General features: G+C 36.7%; 1 protein-coding gene across 4 annotated transcripts in view; it reads right to left on the bottom strand.

Moving 5' to 3' along the window:
- LOC144652314 (uncharacterized) overlaps positions 1–19,794 on the bottom strand; it is a 143,891-nt gene that overhangs the window by 25,509 nt on the left and 98,588 nt on the right. For 2 of the 4 annotated variants that reach the window (XM_078512365.1, XM_078512364.1), the window contains exons 3-5: positions 15,036–15,093; positions 14,798–14,917; positions 13,978–14,177 (exon numbers count right to left, since the gene is read on the bottom strand). In XM_078512365.1, the coding sequence (XP_078368491.1) occupies positions 13,978–14,177; positions 14,798–14,833 (236 nt within the window). In that variant the 5' untranslated portion in view covers positions 14,834–14,917; positions 15,036–15,093. Of the gene's footprint in view, positions 1–13,155; positions 13,582–13,977; positions 14,178–14,797; positions 14,918–15,035; positions 15,214–19,794 lie in introns of those variants that run through there. The other 2 variants (XM_078512362.1, XM_078512363.1) reach the window with 2 other exon arrangements.

The raw sequence follows: 19,794 nt of genomic DNA, 5'->3' as shown, positions 1-19,794 counted from the left end.
GCCTTACAAGACACGCTTTTTAAGAACTTACAAGACACACTTTTCAATGTTTTACAAAGCACGCTTTTTAAGACCTTGCAAAGCACGCTTTTTAAGACCTTATAAGACACGCTTTTTAAGGCCTAACAAAGCATGCTTTTTAAGTCCTTACAAAGCACGCTTTTTAAGAACTTACAAGATACGCTTTTTAAGGCCTTACAAAACACGCTTTTTAAGGCCTTACACTGAGACACGCTTTTTAAGGCCTTACAATGCATGCTTTTTAAGACATTACAAGACACGCTTTTTAAGACCTTACAAGACACGCTTTTAAGACCTTTCAAGACACGCTTTTTAAGACCTTACAATGCATGCTTTTTAAGACATTACAAGACACGCTTTTTAAGACCTTACAAGACACGCTTTTTAAGACCTTACAAGACACGCTTTTTAAGACCTTACAAGACATGCTTTTTAGACCTTACAAGACACGCTTTTTAAGACATTACAAGACACGCTTTTTAAGACCTTACAAGACACGCTTTTTAAGACCTTACAAGACACGCTTTTTAAGACCTTACAAGACATGCTTTTTAGACCTTACAAGACACGCTTTTTAAGACATTACAAGACACGCTTTTTAAGACATTACAAGACACGCTTTTTAAGACCTTACAAGACACGCTTTTTAAGACCTTACAAGACATGCTTTTTAGACCTTACAAGACACGCTTTTTAAGACATTACAAGACACGCTTTTTAAGACATTACAAGACACGCTTTTTAAGACCTTACAAGACACGCTTTTTAAGACATTACAAGACACGCTTTTTAAGACCTTACAAGACACGCTTTTTAAGACCTTACAAGACACGCTTTTTAAGACCTTACAAGACACGCTTTTTAAGACCTTACAAGACACGCTTTTTAAGACCTTACAAGACATGCTTTTTAGACCTTACAAGACACGCTTTTTAAGACATTACAGGACACGCTTTTTAAGACCTTACAAGACATGCTTTTTAGACCTTACAAGACACGCTTTTTAAGACATTACAAGACACGCTTTTTAAGACCTTACAAGACACGCTTTTTAAGACATTACAAGACACGCTTTTTAAGACCTTACAAGACACGCTTTTTAAGACCTTACAAGACATGCTTTTTAGACCTTACAAGACACGCTTTTTAAGACATTACAAGACACGCTTTTTAAGACCTTACAAGACACGCTTTTTAAGACCTTACAAGACACGCTTTTTAAGACCTTACAAGACACGCTTTTTAAGACCTTACAAGACACGCTTTTTAAGACATTACAAGACACGCTTTTTAAGACCTTACAAGACACGCTTTTTAAGACATTACAAGACACGCTTTTTAAGACATTACAAGACATGCTTTTTAGACCTTACAAGACACGCTTTTTAAGACATTACAAGACATTCTTTTTAGACCTTACCAGACACGCTTTTTAGACCTTACAAGACACGCTTTTTAGACCTTACAAGACACGCTTTTTAAGACCTTACAAGACACGCTTTTTAAGACCTTACAAGACACGCTTTTTAAGACCTTACAAGACACGCTTTTTAAGACCTTACAAGACACGCTTTTTAAGACCTTACAAGACACGCTTTTTAAGACCTTACAAGACACGCTTTTTAAGACATTACAAGACATTCTTTCTAGACCTTACAAGACACGCTTTTTAGACCTTACAAGACACGCTTTTTAAGACCTTACAAGACACGCTTTTTAAGACCTTACAAGACACGCTTTTTAGACCTTACAAGACATGCTTTTTAGACCTTACAAGACACGCTTTTTAAGACCTTACAAGACACGCTTTTTAAGACCTTACAAGACATGCTTTTTAAGACCTTACAAGACACGCTTTTTAAGACCTTACAAGACACGCTCTTTAAGACCTTACAAGACACGCTTTTTAAGACCTTACAAGACACGCTTTTTAAGACCTTACAAGACACGCTTTTTAAGACCTTACAAGACATGCTTTTTAGACCTTACAAGACACGCTTTTTAAGACCTTACAAGACACGCTTTTTAAGACCTTACAAGACACGCTTTTTAAGACCTTACAAGACACGCTTTCTAAGACCTTACAAGACACGCTTTTTAAGACCTTACAAGACACGCTTTTTAAGACCTTACAAGACACGCTTTTTAAGACCTTACAAGACATGCTTTTTAGACCTTACAAGACACGCTTTTTAAGACATTACAAGACACGCTTTTTAAGACCTTACAAGACACGCTTTTTAAGACCTTACAAGACACGCTTTTTAAGACATTACAAGACACGCTTTTTAAGACCTTACAAGACACGCTTTTTAAGACCTTTCAAGACACGCTTTTTAAGACATTACAAGACACGCTTTTTAAGACCTTACAAGACACGCTTTTTAAGACCTTACAAGACACGCTTTTTAAGACCTTACAAGACACGCTTTTTAAGACCTTACAAGACACGCTTTTTAAGACCTTACAAGACATGCTTTTTAGACCTTACAAGACACGCTTTTTAAGACATTACAAGACACGCTTTTTAAGACCTTACAAGACACGCTTTTTAAGACCTTACAAGACACGCTTTTTAAGACCTTACAACACACGCTTTTTAAGACCTTACAAGACACGCTTTTTAAGACCTTACAAGACATGCTTTTTAGACCTTACAAGACACGCTTTTTAAGACATTACAGGACACGCTTTTTAAGACCTTACAAGACATGCTTTTTAGACCTTACAAGACACGCTTTTTAAGACATTACAAGACACGCTTTTTAAGACCTTACAAGACACGCTTTTTAAGACATTACAAGACACGCTTTTTAAGACCTTACAAGACACGCTTTTTAAGACCTTACAAGACATGCTTTTTAGACCTTACAAGACACGCTTTTTAAGACATTACAAGACACGCTTTTTAAGACCTTACAAGACACGCTTTTTAAGACCTTACAAGACACGCTTTTTAAGACCTTACAAGACACGCTTTTTAAGACCTTACAAGACACGCTTTTTAAGACATTACAAGACACGCTTTTTAAGACCTTACAAGACACGCTTTTTAAGACATTACAAGACACGCTTTTTAAGACATTACAAGACATGCTTTTTAGACCTTACAAGACACGCTTTTTAAGACATTACAAGACATTCTTTTTAGACCTTACCAGACACGCTTTTTAGACCTTACAAGACACGCTTTTTAGACCTTACAAGACACGCTTTTTAAGACCTTACAAGACACGCTTTTTAAGACCTTACAAGACACGCTTTTTAGACCTTACAAGACATGCTTTTTAGACCTTACAAGACACGCTTTTTAAGACCTTACAAGACACGCTTTTTAAGACCTTACAAGACATGCTTTTTAAGACCTTACAAGACACGCTTTTTAAGACCTTACAAGACACGCTTTTTAAGACCTTACAAGACACGCTTTTTAAGACCTTACAAGACACGCTTTTTAAGACATTACAAGACACGCTTTTTAGACCTTACAAGACATGCTTTTTAGACCTTACAAGACACGCTTTTTAAGACCTTACAAGACACGCTTTTTAAGACCTTACAAGACACGCTTTTTAAGACCTTTCAAGACACGCTTTTTAAGACATTACAAGACACGCTTTTTAAGACCTTACAAGACACGCTTTTTAAGACCTTACAAGACACGCTTTTTAAGACCTTACAAGACACGCTTTTTAAGACCTTACAAGACACGCTTTTTAAGACCTTACAAGACATGCTTTTTAGACCTTACAAGACACGCTTTTTAAGACATTACAAGACACGCTTTTTAAGACCTTACAAGACACGCTTTTTAAGACCTTACAAGACACGCTTTTTAAGACCTTACAAGACACGCTTTTTAAGACCTTACAAGACACGCTTTTTAAGACCTTACAAGACATGCTTTTTAGACCTTACAAGACACGCTTTTTAAGACATTACAGGACACGCTTTTTAAGACCTTACAAGACATGCTTTTTAGACCTTACAAGACACGCTTTTTAAGACATTACAAGACACGCTTTTTAAGACCTTACAAGACACGCTTTTTAAGACATTACAAGACACGCTTTTTAAGACCTTACAAGACACGCTTTTTAAGACCTTACAAGACATGCTTTTTAGACCTTACAAGACACGCTTTTTAAGACATTACAAGACACGCTTTTTAAGACCTTACAAGACACGCTTTTTAAGACCTTACAAGACACGCTTTTTAAGACCTTACAAGACACGCTTTTTAAGACCTTACAAGACACGCTTTTTAAGACATTACAAGACACGCTTTTTAAGACCTTACAAGACACGCTTTTTAAGACATTACAAGACACGCTTTTTAAGACATTACAAGACATGCTTTTTAGACCTTACAAGACACGCTTTTTAAGACATTACAAGACATTCTTTTTAGACCTTACCAGACACGCTTTTTAGACCTTACAAGACACGCTTTTTAGACCTTACAAGACACGCTTTTTAAGACCTTACAAGACACGCTTTTTAAGACCTTACAAGACACGCTTTTTAAGACCTTACAAGACACGCTTTTTAAGACCTTACAAGACACGCTTTTTAAGACCTTACAAGACACGCTTTTTAAGACCTTACAAGACACGCTTTTTAAGACATTACAAGACATTCTTTCTAGACCTTACAAGACACGCTTTTTAGACCTTACAAGACACGCTTTTTAAGACCTTACAAGACACGCTTTTTAAGACCTTACAAGACACGCTTTTTAGACCTTACAAGACATGCTTTTTAGACCTTACAAGACACGCTTTTTAAGACCTTACAAGACACGCTTTTTAAGACCTTACAAGACATGCTTTTTAAGACCTTACAAGACACGCTTTTTAAGACCTTACAAGACACGCTCTTTAAGACCTTACAAGACACGCTTTTTAAGACCTTACAAGACACGCTTTTTAAGACCTTACAAGACACGCTTTTTAAGACCTTACAAGACATGCTTTTTAGACCTTACAAGACACGCTTTTTAAGACCTTACAAGACACGCTTTTTAAGACCTTACAAGACACGCTTTTTAAGACCTTACAAGACACGCTTTCTAAGACCTTACAAGACACGCTTTTTAAGACCTTACAAGACACGCTTTTTAAGACCTTACAAGACACGCTTTTTAAGACCTTACAAGACATGCTTTTTAGACCTTACAAGACACGCTTTTTAAGACATTACAAGACACGCTTTTTAAGACCTTACAAGACACGCTTTTTAAGACCTTACAAGACACGCTTTTTAAGACATTACAAGACACGCTTTTTAAGACCTTACAAGACACGCTTTTTAAGACCTTTCAAGACACGCTTTTTAAGACATTACAAGACACGCTTTTTAAGACCTTACAAGACACGCTTTTTAAGACCTTACAAGACACGCTTTTTAAGACCTTACAAGACACGCTTTTTAAGACCTTACAAGACACGCTTTTTAAGACCTTACAAGACATGCTTTTTAGACCTTACAAGACACGCTTTTTAAGACATTACAAGACACGCTTTTTAAGACCTTACAAGACACGCTTTTTAAGACCTTACAAGACACGCTTTTTAAGACCTTACAACACACGCTTTTTAAGACCTTACAAGACACGCTTTTTAAGACCTTACAAGACACGCTTTTTAAGACCTTACAAGACACGCTTTTTAAGACCTTACAAGACACGCTTTTTAAGACATTACAAGACACGCTTTTTAAGACCTTACAAGACACGCTTTTTAAGACATTACAAGACACGCTTTTTAAGACATTACAAGACACGCTTTTTAAGACCTTACAAGACACGCTTTTTAAGACATTACAAGACACGCTTTTTAAGACATTACAAGACATGCTTTTTAGACCTTACAAGACACGCTTTTTAAGACATTACAAGACATTCTTTTTAGACCTTACCAGACACGCTTTTTAGACCTTACAAGACACGCTTTTTAGACCTTACAAGACACGCTTTTTAAGACCTTACAAGACACGCTTTTTAGACCTTACAAGACATGCTTTTTAGACCTTACAAGACACGCTTTTTAAGACCTTACAAGACACGCTTTTTAAGACCTTACAAGACATGCTTTTTAAGACCTTACAAGACACGCTTTTTAAGACCTTACAAGACACGCTTTTTAAGACCTTACAAGACACGCTTTTTAAGACCTTACAAGACACGCTTTTTAAGACATTACAAGACACGCTTTTTAGACCTTACAAGACATGCTTTTTAGACCTTACAAGACACGCTTTTTAAGACCTTACAAGACACGCTTTTTAAGACCTTACAAGACACGCTTTTTAAGACCTTTCAAGACACGCTTTTTAAGACATTACAAGACACGCTTTTTAAGACCTTACAAGACACGCTTTTTAAGACCTTACAAGACACGCTTTTTAAGACCTTACAAGACACGCTTTTTAAGACCTTACAAGACACGCTTTTTAAGACCTTACAAGACATGCTTTTTAGACCTTACAAGACACGCTTTTTAAGACATTACAAGACACGCTTTTTAAGACCTTACAAGACACGCTTTTTAAGACCTTACAAGACACGCTTTTTAAGACCTTACAAGACACGCTTTTTAAGACCTTACAAGACACGCTTTTTAAGACCTTACAAGACATGCTTTTTAGACCTTACAAGACACGCTTTTTAAGACATTACAGGACACGCTTTTTAAGACCTTACAAGACATGCTTTTTAGACCTTACAAGACACGCTTTTTAAGACATTACAAGACACGCTTTTTAAGACCTTACAAGACACGCTTTTTAAGACATTACAAGACACGCTTTTTAAGACCTTACAAGACACGCTTTTTAAGACCTTACAAGACATGCTTTTTAGACCTTACAAGACACGCTTTTTAAGACATTACAAGACACGCTTTTTAAGACCTTACAAGACACGCTTTTTAAGACCTTACAAGACACGCTTTTTAAGACCTTACAAGACACGCTTTTTAAGACCTTACAAGACACGCTTTTTAAGACATTACAAGACACGCTTTTTAAGACCTTACAAGACACGCTTTTTAAGACATTACAAGACACGCTTTTTAAGACATTACAAGACATGCTTTTTAGACCTTACAAGACACGCTTTTTAAGACATTACAAGACATTCTTTTTAGACCTTACCAGACACGCTTTTTAGACCTTACAAGACACGCTTTTTAGACCTTACAAGACACGCTTTTTAAGACCTTACAAGACACGCTTTTTAAGACCTTACAAGACACGCTTTTTAGACCTTACAAGACATGCTTTTTAGACCTTACAAGACACGCTTTTTAAGACCTTACAAGACACGCTTTTTAAGACCTTACAAGACATGCTTTTTAAGACCTTACAAGACACGCTTTTTAAGACCTTACAAGACACGCTTTTTAAGACCTTACAAGACACGCTTTTTAAGACCTTACAAGACACGCTTTTTAAGACATTACAAGACACGCTTTTTAAGACCTTACAAGACACGCTTTTTAAGACCTTACAAGACATGCTTTTTAGACCTTACAAGACACGCTTTTTAAGACCTTACAAGACACGCTTTTTAAGACCTTACAAGACACGCTTTTTAAGACCTTACAAGACACGCTTTTTAAGACCTTACAAGACACGCTTTTTAAGACATTACAAGACACGCTTTTTAAGACCTTACAAGACACGCTTTTTAAGACCTTACAAGACATGCTTTTTAGACCTTACAAGACACGCTTTTTAAGACCTTACAAGACACGCTTTTTAAGACCTTACAAGACACGCTTTCTAAGACCTTACAAGACACGCTTTTTAAGACCTTACAAGACACGCTTTTTAAGACCTTACAAGACACGCTTTTTAAGACCTTACAAGACACGCTTTTTAAGACCTTACAAGACACGCTTTTTAAGACCTTACAAGACACGCTTTTTGAGACATTACAAGACACGCTTTTTAAGACCTTACAAGACACGCTTTTTAAGACCTTACAAGACACGCTTTTTAAGACCTTACAAGACACGCTTTTTAAGACCTTACAAGACACGCTTTTTAAGACATTACAAGACATTCTTTCTAGACCTTACAAGACACGCTTTTTAGACCTTACAAGACACGCTTTTTAAGACCTTACAAGACACGCTTTTTAAGACCTTACAAGACACGCTTTTTAGACCTTACAAGACATGCTTTTTAGACCTTACAAGACACGCTTTTTAAGACCTTACAAGACACGCTTTTTAAGACCTTACAAGACATGCTTTTTAAGACCTTACAAGACACGCTTTTTAAGACCTTACAAGACACGCTCTTTAAGACCTTACAAGACACGCTTTTTAAGACCTTACAAGACACGCTTTTTAAGACCTTACAAGACACGCTTTTTAAGACCTTACAAGACACGCTTTTTAAGACCTTACAAGACATGCTTTTTAGACCTTACAAGACACGCTTTTTAAGACCTTACAAGACACGCTTTTAAGACCTTACAAGACAGGCTTTTTAAGACCTTACAAGACACGCTTTCTAAGACCTTACAAGACACGCTTTTTAAGACCTTACAAGACACGCTTTTTAAGACCTTACAAGACACGCTTTTTAAGACCTTACAAGACATGCTTTTTAGACCTTACAAGACACGCTTTTTAAGACATTACAAGACACGCTTTTTAAGACCTTACAAGACACGCTTTTTAAGACCTTACAAGACACGCTTTTTAAGACATTACAAGACACGCTTTTTAAGACCTTACAAGACACGCTTTTTAAGACCTTTCAAGACACGCTTTTTAAGACATTACAAGACACGCTTTTTAAGACCTTACAAGACACGCTTTTTAAGACCTTACAAGACACGCTTTTTAAGACCTTACAAGACACGCTTTTTAAGACCTTACAAGACACGCTTTTTAAGACCTTACAAGACATGCTTTTTAGACCTTACAAGACACGCTTTTTAAGACATTACAAGACACGCTTTTTAAGACCTTACAAGACACGCTTTTTAAGACCTTACAAGACACGCTTTTTAAGACATTACAAGACACGCTTTTTAAGACCTTACAAGACACGCTTTTTAAGACCTTACAAGACACGCTTTTTAAGACATTACAAGACACGCTTTTTAAGACCTTACAAGACACGCTTTTTAAGACCTTACAAGACACGCTTTTTAGACCTTACAAGACATGCTTTTTAGACCTTACAAGACACGCTTTTTAAGACCTTACAAGACACGCTTTTTAAGACCTTACAAGACATGCTTTTTAAGACCTTACAAGACACGCTTTTTAAGACCTTACAAGACACGCTTTTTAAGACCTTACAAGACACGCTTTTTAAGACCTTACAAGACACGCTTTTTAAGACATTACAAGACACGCTTTTTAAGACCTTACAAGACACGCTTTTTAAGACCTTACAAGACATGCTTTTTAGACCTTACAAGACACGCTTTTTAAGACCTTACAAGACACGCTTTTTAAGACCTTACAAGACACGCTTTTTAAGACCTTACAAGACACGCTTTTTAAGACCTTACAAGACACGCTTTTTAAGACATTACAAGACACGCTTTTTAAGACCTTACAAGACACGCTTTTTAAGACCTTACAAGACATGCTTTTTAGACCTTACAAGACACGCTTTTTAAGACCTTACAAGACACGCTTTTTAAGACCTTACAAGACACGCTTTCTAAGACCTTACAAGACACGCTTTTTAAGACCTTACAAGACACGCTTTTTAAGACCTTACAAGACACGCTTTTTAAGACCTTACAAGACACGCTTTTTAAGACCTTACAAGACACGCTTTTTAAGACCTTACAAGACACGCTTTTTGAGACATTTCAAGACACGCTTTTTAAGACCTTACAAGACACGCTTTTTAAGACCTTACAAGACACGCTTTTTAAGACCTTACAAGACACGCTTTTTAAGACCTTACAAGACACGCTTTTTAAGACATTACAAGACATTCTTTCTAGACCTTACAAGACACGCTTTTTAGACCTTACAAGACACGCTTTTTAAGACCTTACAAGACACGCTTTTTAAGACCTTACAAGACACGCTTTTTAGACCTTACAAGACATGCTTTTTAGACCTTACAAGACACGCTTTTTAAGACCTTACAAGACATGCTTTTTAAGACCTTACAAGACACGCTTTTTAAGACCTTACAAGACACGCTCTTTAAGACCTTACAAGACACGCTTTTTAAGACCTTACAAGACACGCTTTTTAAGACCTTACAAGACACGCTTTTTAAGACCTTACAAGACACGCTTTTTAAGACCTTACAAGACATGCTTTTTAGACCTTACAAGACACGCTTTTTAAGACCTTACAAGACACGCTTTTTAAGACCTTACAAGACACGCTTTTTAAGACCTTACAAGACACGCTTTCTAAGACCTTACAAGACACGCTTTTTAAGACCTTACAAGACACGCTTTTTAAGACCTTACAAGACACGCTTTTTAAGACCTTACAAGACATGCTTTTTAGACCTTACAAGACACGCTTTTTAAGACATTACAAGACACGCTTTTTAAGACCTTACAAGACACGCTTTTTAAGACCTTACAAGACACGCTTTTTAAGACATTACAAGACACGCTTTTTAAGACCTTACAAGACACGCTTTTTAAGACCTTTCAAGACACGCTTTTTAAGACATTACAAGACACGCTTTTTAAGACCTTACAAGACACGCTTTTTAAGACCTTACAAGACACGCTTTTTAAGACCTTACAAGACACGCTTTTTAAGACCTTACAAGACACGCTTTTTAAGACCTTACAAGACATGCTTTTTAGACCTTACAAGACACGCTTTTTAAGACCTTACAAGACACGCTTTTTAAGACATTACAAGACACGCTTTTTAAGACCTTACAATGCATGCTTTTTAAGGGCCCACTGACGTATATATTTGGACCCGTTGCTAGGGACATTCACGGTTATATAGTTTTAGCAATTTTTCTTTAGTTATAGTTGAATCTTTTACTCAGTCCATAACGTAAATATGACGTCATCGGGCCACGCCCATGATCACGTGACCAACAAAGAAAAAGTCTAAAATTTTTGATGTTTTGCATGTTATCAGAAAATCATTCATGGTGTCATGATCTTTATTTGTTTTTGTATCTTGGTAAGTATGGGTTTCATTTCATTATGGAAAATAATTTTTTTAGAGAGATTTAAAATATTGATTTGTCCATAAAATTTTTATTAAACATGATTTAAGCAAATGAATACTTCCAGGTCGGAAAAATATAACGTCGAAAAAAAGTGAATCAAATTGAAGACTGCCAAGTATTTAGATTTTTTCTGCAAACTGGAAATCATTTTGTTAACACATGCGTAATTCATCTGACAAGAGAACAGTGCGCACGCTAGTTGTACGCGTACGCTTTTGAGATTATTTGCATGTGTAAAAAAACTGCTTTTCCTGGTTCAATTTTATCTGACTGATTCTCAGATGTGAAGTCAACTATTAGTCAGGAAGTTTTTCGGTAGTTTGTATTGTTTCATCTTATTTGGCGAGTTTGAAGCACACTACTGGGATTCAGAAATGGTTTAGAGCGCTATCTGAACAATCCACTACACAAGAAAGGCATACACATTGCAACTTATCCAGCTTTCCAGCAGTCCAACCAAATGTTAGACGCCACACTGAAAGATATAAAGAAGCACGGGGAACAAAATGTCAAACACAAACCTGCCATCGAGCGTGAGGATTTACGTAGTCTGAAAGAGAGCGATGTTATCAGTCCAACAACTCCTCAAGGCCTCCTATACAATGTCTGGTTTCATGTGACCCTGTATTTCTGTCGACGTGGACGGGAAGGGCAGAGAAACTTGACGAAGTCCAGTTTCCTATTCCTCCAGGATGAAAACAACAAATGGTACGCAACCATGGCCCACGACGAGTCAAGCAAAACAGGCCAAGGCGGTATAGATGACACTGCCACAAATTACGAGAAGCTTGGAAGAATGTACCAGACTGAGCACCGGAATGACGAATTTAATACCTTGCTACTGTACTGCAGAAAGCTCAACCCCAATTGTAGCGCTTTTTTCCAGTTCCCGAAGCGATTCTGGAAGGGGCCAGAGGAATCCGTGTGGTTCGAAAATCCCAACCCCCCTCGTGTTTAGATGAGGCTATGTAAGCACGGAAAAAGTCCTCTATTGCTTAAATCGTCTTTATTGAGCACGAATCTTTTTCATTACAACCAAATAAATGTTGGGACGAATAAATAAGACTGTTGACATTAAGAGAATGCCACTCCGACCCATTAACATGTTAACATACTACAAACCTATCTTATCAAGGGGCAACTATCAGCTATTAGTCTATTGGTTTATATTGTTTACCACTCACGACAAACAAAAAACAAGCATCAAGAATTATTTGTTACTTCTCATGAAAACAAAATCTCCATTGAAAGCAGAGATTTAACAACTAAATTTAACGTGATAAATTTAAACCAACAATCAGAAAAAATTAAGTGGTGAACTATGAGAGCAAATAGTCAAAGACGCACAGCCAAGTTGACTTTAAAAAAGAGGGTGATGTCGCAATCGAGTCAGTTTTATACTGATTATTTTCTCCTACGTAGCAAGGGGCTTAAATGCTTACTATTACTGCTTACAATGCTTACTTACTATGTTTACTATAATTTACATCATATACAGTATAATGCTGAAGTGTAATCACAATAATTATAGTCAATTTACATAACCATAAACTGTCTTCTCTGTTGGATATCCCGAAACATGGGTATGGCACATGAACGTTTCCTGCCTTCCTGCGCTTGCCTTTGCCATTATATAAAAATATGATGTTGTCGCACAATATGTAGTTGACTTGTTTTCAACATGTATAACAGAAATTGTGAACCTTTTTCGTACTTATCAGGGGATTAAAAAGTAAAAAAATGGAAACAAGCAATGATTGGCAAAGGTTTTTCAATAGTTTCAAACCAAAAAAGGCAAAATAATTATTTTAAGGCGGAAACCTTAGGCCAATCATCCAAAACTATTTTACTGCACGCATCAAGCTTAGCTAGTAACTGATTAGGACAGCTTTTAAGTTATTTGTGTCTGAATGACTTGTTGGCAACCCAAGTGGATTGAAGTGAAACTTGAGTAAGTTGAAAATAAGTTGAAAGTTCACCCAATTTTTCAAAAAGTCATTTTTTAAAATGTAATGAGGGCAATCGTAACGTTTAGTGGGCAAACGGTGAAAAACTTAGGGTCAACGCAAGTGCAGACAAGTCCTGCCCAATCAATGACGTGTTGCCGCTGAAATATTATTTCAAAATACCTTTACTTGAGTACACACTGCATCACAGATGGGCTCCTGGGGCATTTATTGATTTAATTATACACTACGAGATTTAAACTTTTCTGGCTCCGCGAGTTCAAGGACCACTATTATTGCCTTTACGGGCCTTGACTTTAACGTAAAACTCACACACTCTCCCTCCTTTAAAACAACCCTAAAATTATCCAAAAAAACTTGTTGTTCACCATTCTGGAGCTCCACAATAAACCTATAAAAACAAAATCGGATAAATATCAGATATTAAAAAGATTTAGTTCTGTTACCAATGGTAAAAAAGAATTGAAGTTTAAAAGAACCCTGATTCTTTTCCTTTCTACTTCCTTCTGCTATTGGCTTCTTAAAATAGTTTCGAACAAAGTTCAGGCAGAAATTAATGAAATTGGGCAATGTTTCCTGAAACTACAAGACGTTGGTCTTTTTTTCAATGCTGTTTCTAGTTCTCTGGTTTATTCTTGATATTAAGAAAAGCGAACTTTTTATCTTTCCATACTGATCCCGAGTTTTAATCAGTTTGCTTGATATAGGCAACATATTTGTCATCCATGCACGAAAATCAATAACATTATATAGAAGACATTAGATAGTTCTTTCAATAATATGCTACCTCATGAAGGCTACAACTTCTTCCAACCATTGGTTGTACTCCAAGAGCACCTCTTGCTTTTTTAGGTGAATTCTCCACTTTTTGGCAAGATTAAAAAACACTGGGGAGCAAAGCTCTTGGTGTTGGTTTGTATCATCCGGTATTATCCACTTCATCGCCGCTTTTTGCCCACCCCGTCTGGCTTTAATGCCGATTTGACTCTGTTTAAGAAGGAGATAATTCACAATCAGGAAGTCCGCATGTACTCTTAACCTAAGGCAACTTATCTTGGAGTGCATTTGGTAACCAAGGTTGATCAAATTTATTTTCAAGGTCTGTAAAATGTCTCACTAAAGAAAAACAGCCAAAGAGAGGGAGGGCACTTCCACTTCCAAAATAAAACAATAAAAATAGAAAAACTGTGAAGCGAAAAAAGCACTGACAGCGAAGTGAAGTTCCTTCCCGAAAACGCTTGATTGTGTTTGGTTAGAAACACAATACTCAGTCCTAATTCGTTTAACGTCTTACCCAGGATGCCTTGTAAAAAAAATCCCACCACAATGGTACCTCAGTTTATTTAACGAAGGGCCACAAAGGGATTCTTTTTTGATATTCCCAACATTATAATAATCCCTCTATTTCTACGTTATACTCGAAGGTGATGCTACCTTTTTTTGAAAAAGCCACGCCGACTTGCGTGGAAACGATATTATTGAATACAATAATAATGACATGTCATTATTATTGACATGTGTACAGTAGTCTTTGATAGCATTAGCATCCTGTAAAAAGTTCTAGTTAAAATATCTGTAACAATAATAAAGTTGAAAAAATCGCTTACCGCTTCAAGCTGCCACATAATGGCATTATGATCCATCTTTAAAAGTTTGAAGTGGCGCTTAATGTTGTCTGAGATATGACGATCTTCATCTCTTCGTCGTACCACCTGGCCACATCCCTTACATTGTAAGACCCTTAGCGACTTTTTAATTTTTATTTTTTACTAGGGCCTCTAAGGATAACAGTTTTTATTGTAAAGCTGACGGAGTAACCCTATTAAATAAAGGCTTCTTCTTCTTCACCTCGCATATCTTTGCGACCTGCCCGCATGCAGTGCTATGTGCAGGTATCAGACACCTTAAAAAGACAAGTGTGTTTACGTAAGCAACAGCAGAGACACGTTGATTTGTTTTACGAATTGTATAGTTAGGGAATTGAAATGTTTACGTTTTTAAATGCAATTTAATGTAATGTCAATTTTTGACCGGTTAATAGTTCATATCTAAATAAATAAATCCCTCCGAAAAAAAGTGAAGCAAATAAAAACCCTATGGGTATGAAAAAACATCTCGGAAGCTTACAATTTTTTTAAAAGGTTTTGCAAAGAGAAAAACAAAAATAGGGGCCGACAGGGGTTTGACAAATAAGGCTTTACCAATTGAATTAGACTGAAACAAACAAGTCAGTCTTGCGGCAAAACAAACACTGTTTTATCGCAGCTTGGGAAATGAAAACAGCTTCTCTACAGCCACGAACATAAAGAAAGCTTTTACATAGAAACCTAAAGAATCTTATCGCCCGGCTAGGTAAGAAGGAAATAATTGCTTTGGAATATGTTTTTAGGCAAATTGTTTGCGGTATACAGATGTTCCGTGACAAAACGGGCTTTTGCCGAAATTTGCATATTGATCGAAAGTGATATATTTATTGCTGTGAGCGTTGAAAATACCGAGAAATCGGCTAAAACGGTTGGAACTGCGAAAGAAAAATATTTTCCATTTACAGTCTGACTTCTAGAAGTATTTAACACATCTCCAAACATTTACGGTTCTGGAATTGGTTTAGTGGTCTCTTAAGCGTTTTCTTTGTTTTGGATCAAAATGGCGAATATTTGGGAAATTCGTGGAGCTCTGTACGGCGCGCAGTAAAGAGTGCCCACAAATTTTATTTCATACTTTTCTACTATGGTGTTAGTACTTTTGAGTTACAATAGGCACGATTCAAGATCAGGTCCCACATTCGAGAAAATGGCTTTCAACTACGGGCATGGTCACGCTTTGCACATTCCGGAGTTTGTTGGGAGTCAAATTAAAAAAATCATAACTTAAACAAAACTTAAATAGATTTCAATTATTAAACCTCTACACTATCGAGGGAAGATGAAACTTCAATATGTAAAATAATCAGCTCGTTGAATTGGGTACAGTGGAACCCCGATATAACGATGTGCCAAGGGGGCAGTAAATTTATATCGTTATATCGAGGAATCGTTATATCGGGGTTCCGTCCCATACATTTTACTATTGCCGGGACGTAACATATTCATCGTTATATCGGGAATATCGTTATATCGAAGATCGTTATATCGGGGTTCCACTGTAATAAAGTTTTGGCAGCGACCATCATTTATAGCAAGTTTACGGAGTCTCCAATGGCGAATTGCATGACAATCGCCTCGCAAAAGATATAAAATATCGAATTGATCCAAATCAATGTGATATTTGTTACTGGGACTTTCACTGAAAAAATCAGGGAAATCGGTAAAGGTCCGAAAAGTGCCTTGTCCGTTGTAACACGGACGCCCTCTTAAAAAGCGTGTCTTGTTAAGGTCTTAAAAAGCGTGTCTTTTAAGACCTTAAAAAGGTTCTTAAAACGCGCGTGTTATATAGCACGTAATATCGTTATTTTAATAATCAAAGTTACATAGTGCCTTTTTTATTATTTTTATTGATCTATTTTATCTAGCCACCTATTCCCAGCTTCTGATAATAATCCGAAAATTACATAGAAGACTTCTGAAGAGGTGATTTTACAAAGGGGAATTGGCCCAGATTCTGATAATGATTCCATAAACTTATCTCCGGACTTAATAGATCATTTGTAAACAACGTATGCAAAGTAGAGCCTAGGGGGAACCAAGCCCTGTGAAACTCAACACCTGGCATGTGAATCAGTAAAAGCTCAGTGTCGGAAGCTTTTCTGTAGGCGCACCTTTGGCGTTGACGTTACATGTATTGAAAAAAATGATGATGCTAAATAATATATTTTAAAAAATCCAATAAGTGGGATGCATCTCAGGATGTTCTGCTTGTTGAACACAGGTAGGAGGCACTAAAGCACCACGAGAGACCAATCAAAGTCTCTTCGAGATATCAACGTTTTTGCATGAAGTATGAGTCGAAGGTTTATCCTGTGCATTGTTCTTCGAACTTATCATTACAGTTTCTTTGTAGAGGCGCGGAGGAAATGCATGCAGCCATATAATTTTGTCAAAAATGGCTCGTCCGCGCCGGGTATTTATACACATATTCCTTAACATTACACAAATAAACAGTGCAAATTTCAGCGAGATCTGACATTTCTATACTTTAAAATTGCAAGGACCTTTCGAGGCAGTCGATTACGGCAGCAAAATTAGCAAATGAAACAGCAAAATATGCGTTCGACGCTTTGTTTTTGCGACGCCATATTTGAATTGTTATAGGTAGATCGCTGTTCAATGTGTTCAAGGCCGTATCGTTACGATTGCTCCACGAAAAAGCACGAAAAAAAAATACGGATATTTCCGACTACTGTCGGAGAAAACATTGCGCATATAATTGCGGCGTAAATAAATCGTGACACTCAAGCTGCGTTTTGTCTAGGCTCTGCGAGGGTCGGATATCAAGACCCAGGATTAAACAAAAGCCATATATACAGTGAATGCTTTCGAATTATATTTGAAGATGAAATATGAAAGAATTTTGCTGTCTTTGACTGAAATTCCACTCGAACTGCGTAGATACGATCGCATGTTGTAAAGCCGATTCATGCAACATTGCTGTCAACAGCTCAACGCGAGGTCTCTAAAACCTAAAAGAAGCCCCCATCTCTTGCATTTGTTTTAACTTCAATAATATCTTTCAAAAGAGCGAGTTTTTTGGTATGGTTTATTTTTGACGTTTGTAATTTTTAAACGATGTAAGTGCTAGTGATTATTTATTCGTGTTTTAGTTACGCAATCCATTGTTTGTGCGACGCTTTTTATAGAACGCCTTTCAGACACACGTGCGTTGAGATAAGAGAGCTGACATGTCACTTTTAAAATTGTTATATAACGTTTGTAAATGTGACAAGTCACGTTTTTTCCACAAGATCGCAAGTGAACACCCACAGCGGAAAGTAATCCCTTGAGAAATTAAAACAGTCCCTTGAGAGTTTACAAATATGTGGTTCCAAATCTTGTTCACATAACCCCTATTCTACCATTTTAGCTTGTAAACAAGCAAAAACGTCGAAAAAAGGCAGTACAATAAAAGAAAAGCATCCTACTGGGAGGAAGAAATCTTCAAGACAGGGACGAAAACGAATGAAAGAAAGTGTACGGAAACGACAAAGTTATCTCAATGGGGCTGATGTACAAGGAAACAAATGGAGCATGGATAAACATAACAGAATGACTGTTAAGCAGTTAAGACATGAACTCAAAACCTTATGTATTTGTGTCAGATTGCAAAGATGAGTAAAAAACTTACTTTGCCGCTAGTCCGTTTGGAAACCAGTCTTTCCACTTGAAAATCTTAGATCTGGGCAATATTGTTTCTTTCGGTAGATATCTGCTGTAGATAAGGAGTGCAGAGCTTTGTAATCAATGAGTGATTTTGTTTTCCTTTCGCTCTCGTTCTGCCATCTTGATACATGCCAATGAGTATGCACAATACAAATGCTAGTCAGTTGTGCCAGATTTCTGGTAATGGTCAGACAAATTGGCACTAGCACCTGTAACAATCAAGGTTTTATCTGCCATTTAATTTATTTTTGTAATCAGATAGCCCTGCGAGGAAGCAGAAGTGGCAATGCCAATTTTAAAACTATGGCCTACTTCCCCTATGCAAAACGTTTTCATAGGTCTACTGTCCATGCTACCTTTGGTTCGGCTTTGCTGACCCTTTGTGGAAGATTTTCTTTGAAATTCACAGCATTGTTACACTCTCCTACTTCACGTACATACTCCACAGGGGTAAAAATGACATTTTTGAGACGCAAATAAGTTAAAGCTTAGTTATATCACACTTAATTGCTTACCTCTTCATCTCGCAGGTGAAAAAAAATTAAACGACGGCATCTTGAGAAGAAATTTCTACTCAGACTGCACCAAAATGAGAACTAGTGGCACAAAAATTAAAAATCACAATTCTACGGTGGCTGGTTAGGGCCATGATAGAAACATGATTTTATTTAGGGACTGACTTAATTTAATTTAGCAAATTCAAAAACGATGTTTTAAAGCACTAAAAATTAACCGCAGAATCACTGTTACTTATCTTCATTACACTTGTAACTTTGAATTTACAGTTCTAGCTCTAAATTGACACTCAACAAAAGCCATCCCAATAAAATGTTTCGTTTCCCATCGCCTCGTTTCTTGTGATGGTGGGTCGGTCGGTCGGGCAAAAAAAAAAAAAAAAAAGATGGAACGCTTGAAGGAAGAAAGCCTCGGGTTACGAATGCGAACAGGTGGCTATTTCGTTCGTTATTTCCGTTATTCTTTCTTTAATCAAAATTAAAGGCAAGGACATCACATAATGTCAATTGTTGTTGATAAAACAGGATAGTGTGCTTGTAAATTAAAGTACTTGCTTCTTTGACAAGTGAATCTGCATTTTTTTTTTTTTTTTACTTTTTGAAAAAAATGGGTCGGTCGGGCGATGGGAAACGAAACATTTTATTGGGATGGCCTTACAACTGAAAAAAAAAACACTTGTAACTGTAAATTCTACACTTATAACTGTAAATTTACACTTATAGCTGAAACTTTACACTTAAAATTGTAAATTTGCACTTATAACTGTATATTTA

Source organism: Oculina patagonica, chromosome 4 (genome assembly GCF_052425735.1).
Source record: "Oculina patagonica isolate OP01 chromosome 4, crgOcupat, whole genome shotgun sequence".
In the NCBI taxonomy this organism is placed as follows: Eukaryota; Metazoa; Cnidaria; class Anthozoa; order Scleractinia; family Oculinidae; genus Oculina; species Oculina patagonica.
The sequence above is the reverse complement of the archived record's forward strand: the minus strand, read 5'-3'. Positions and strand labels throughout refer to the sequence as shown.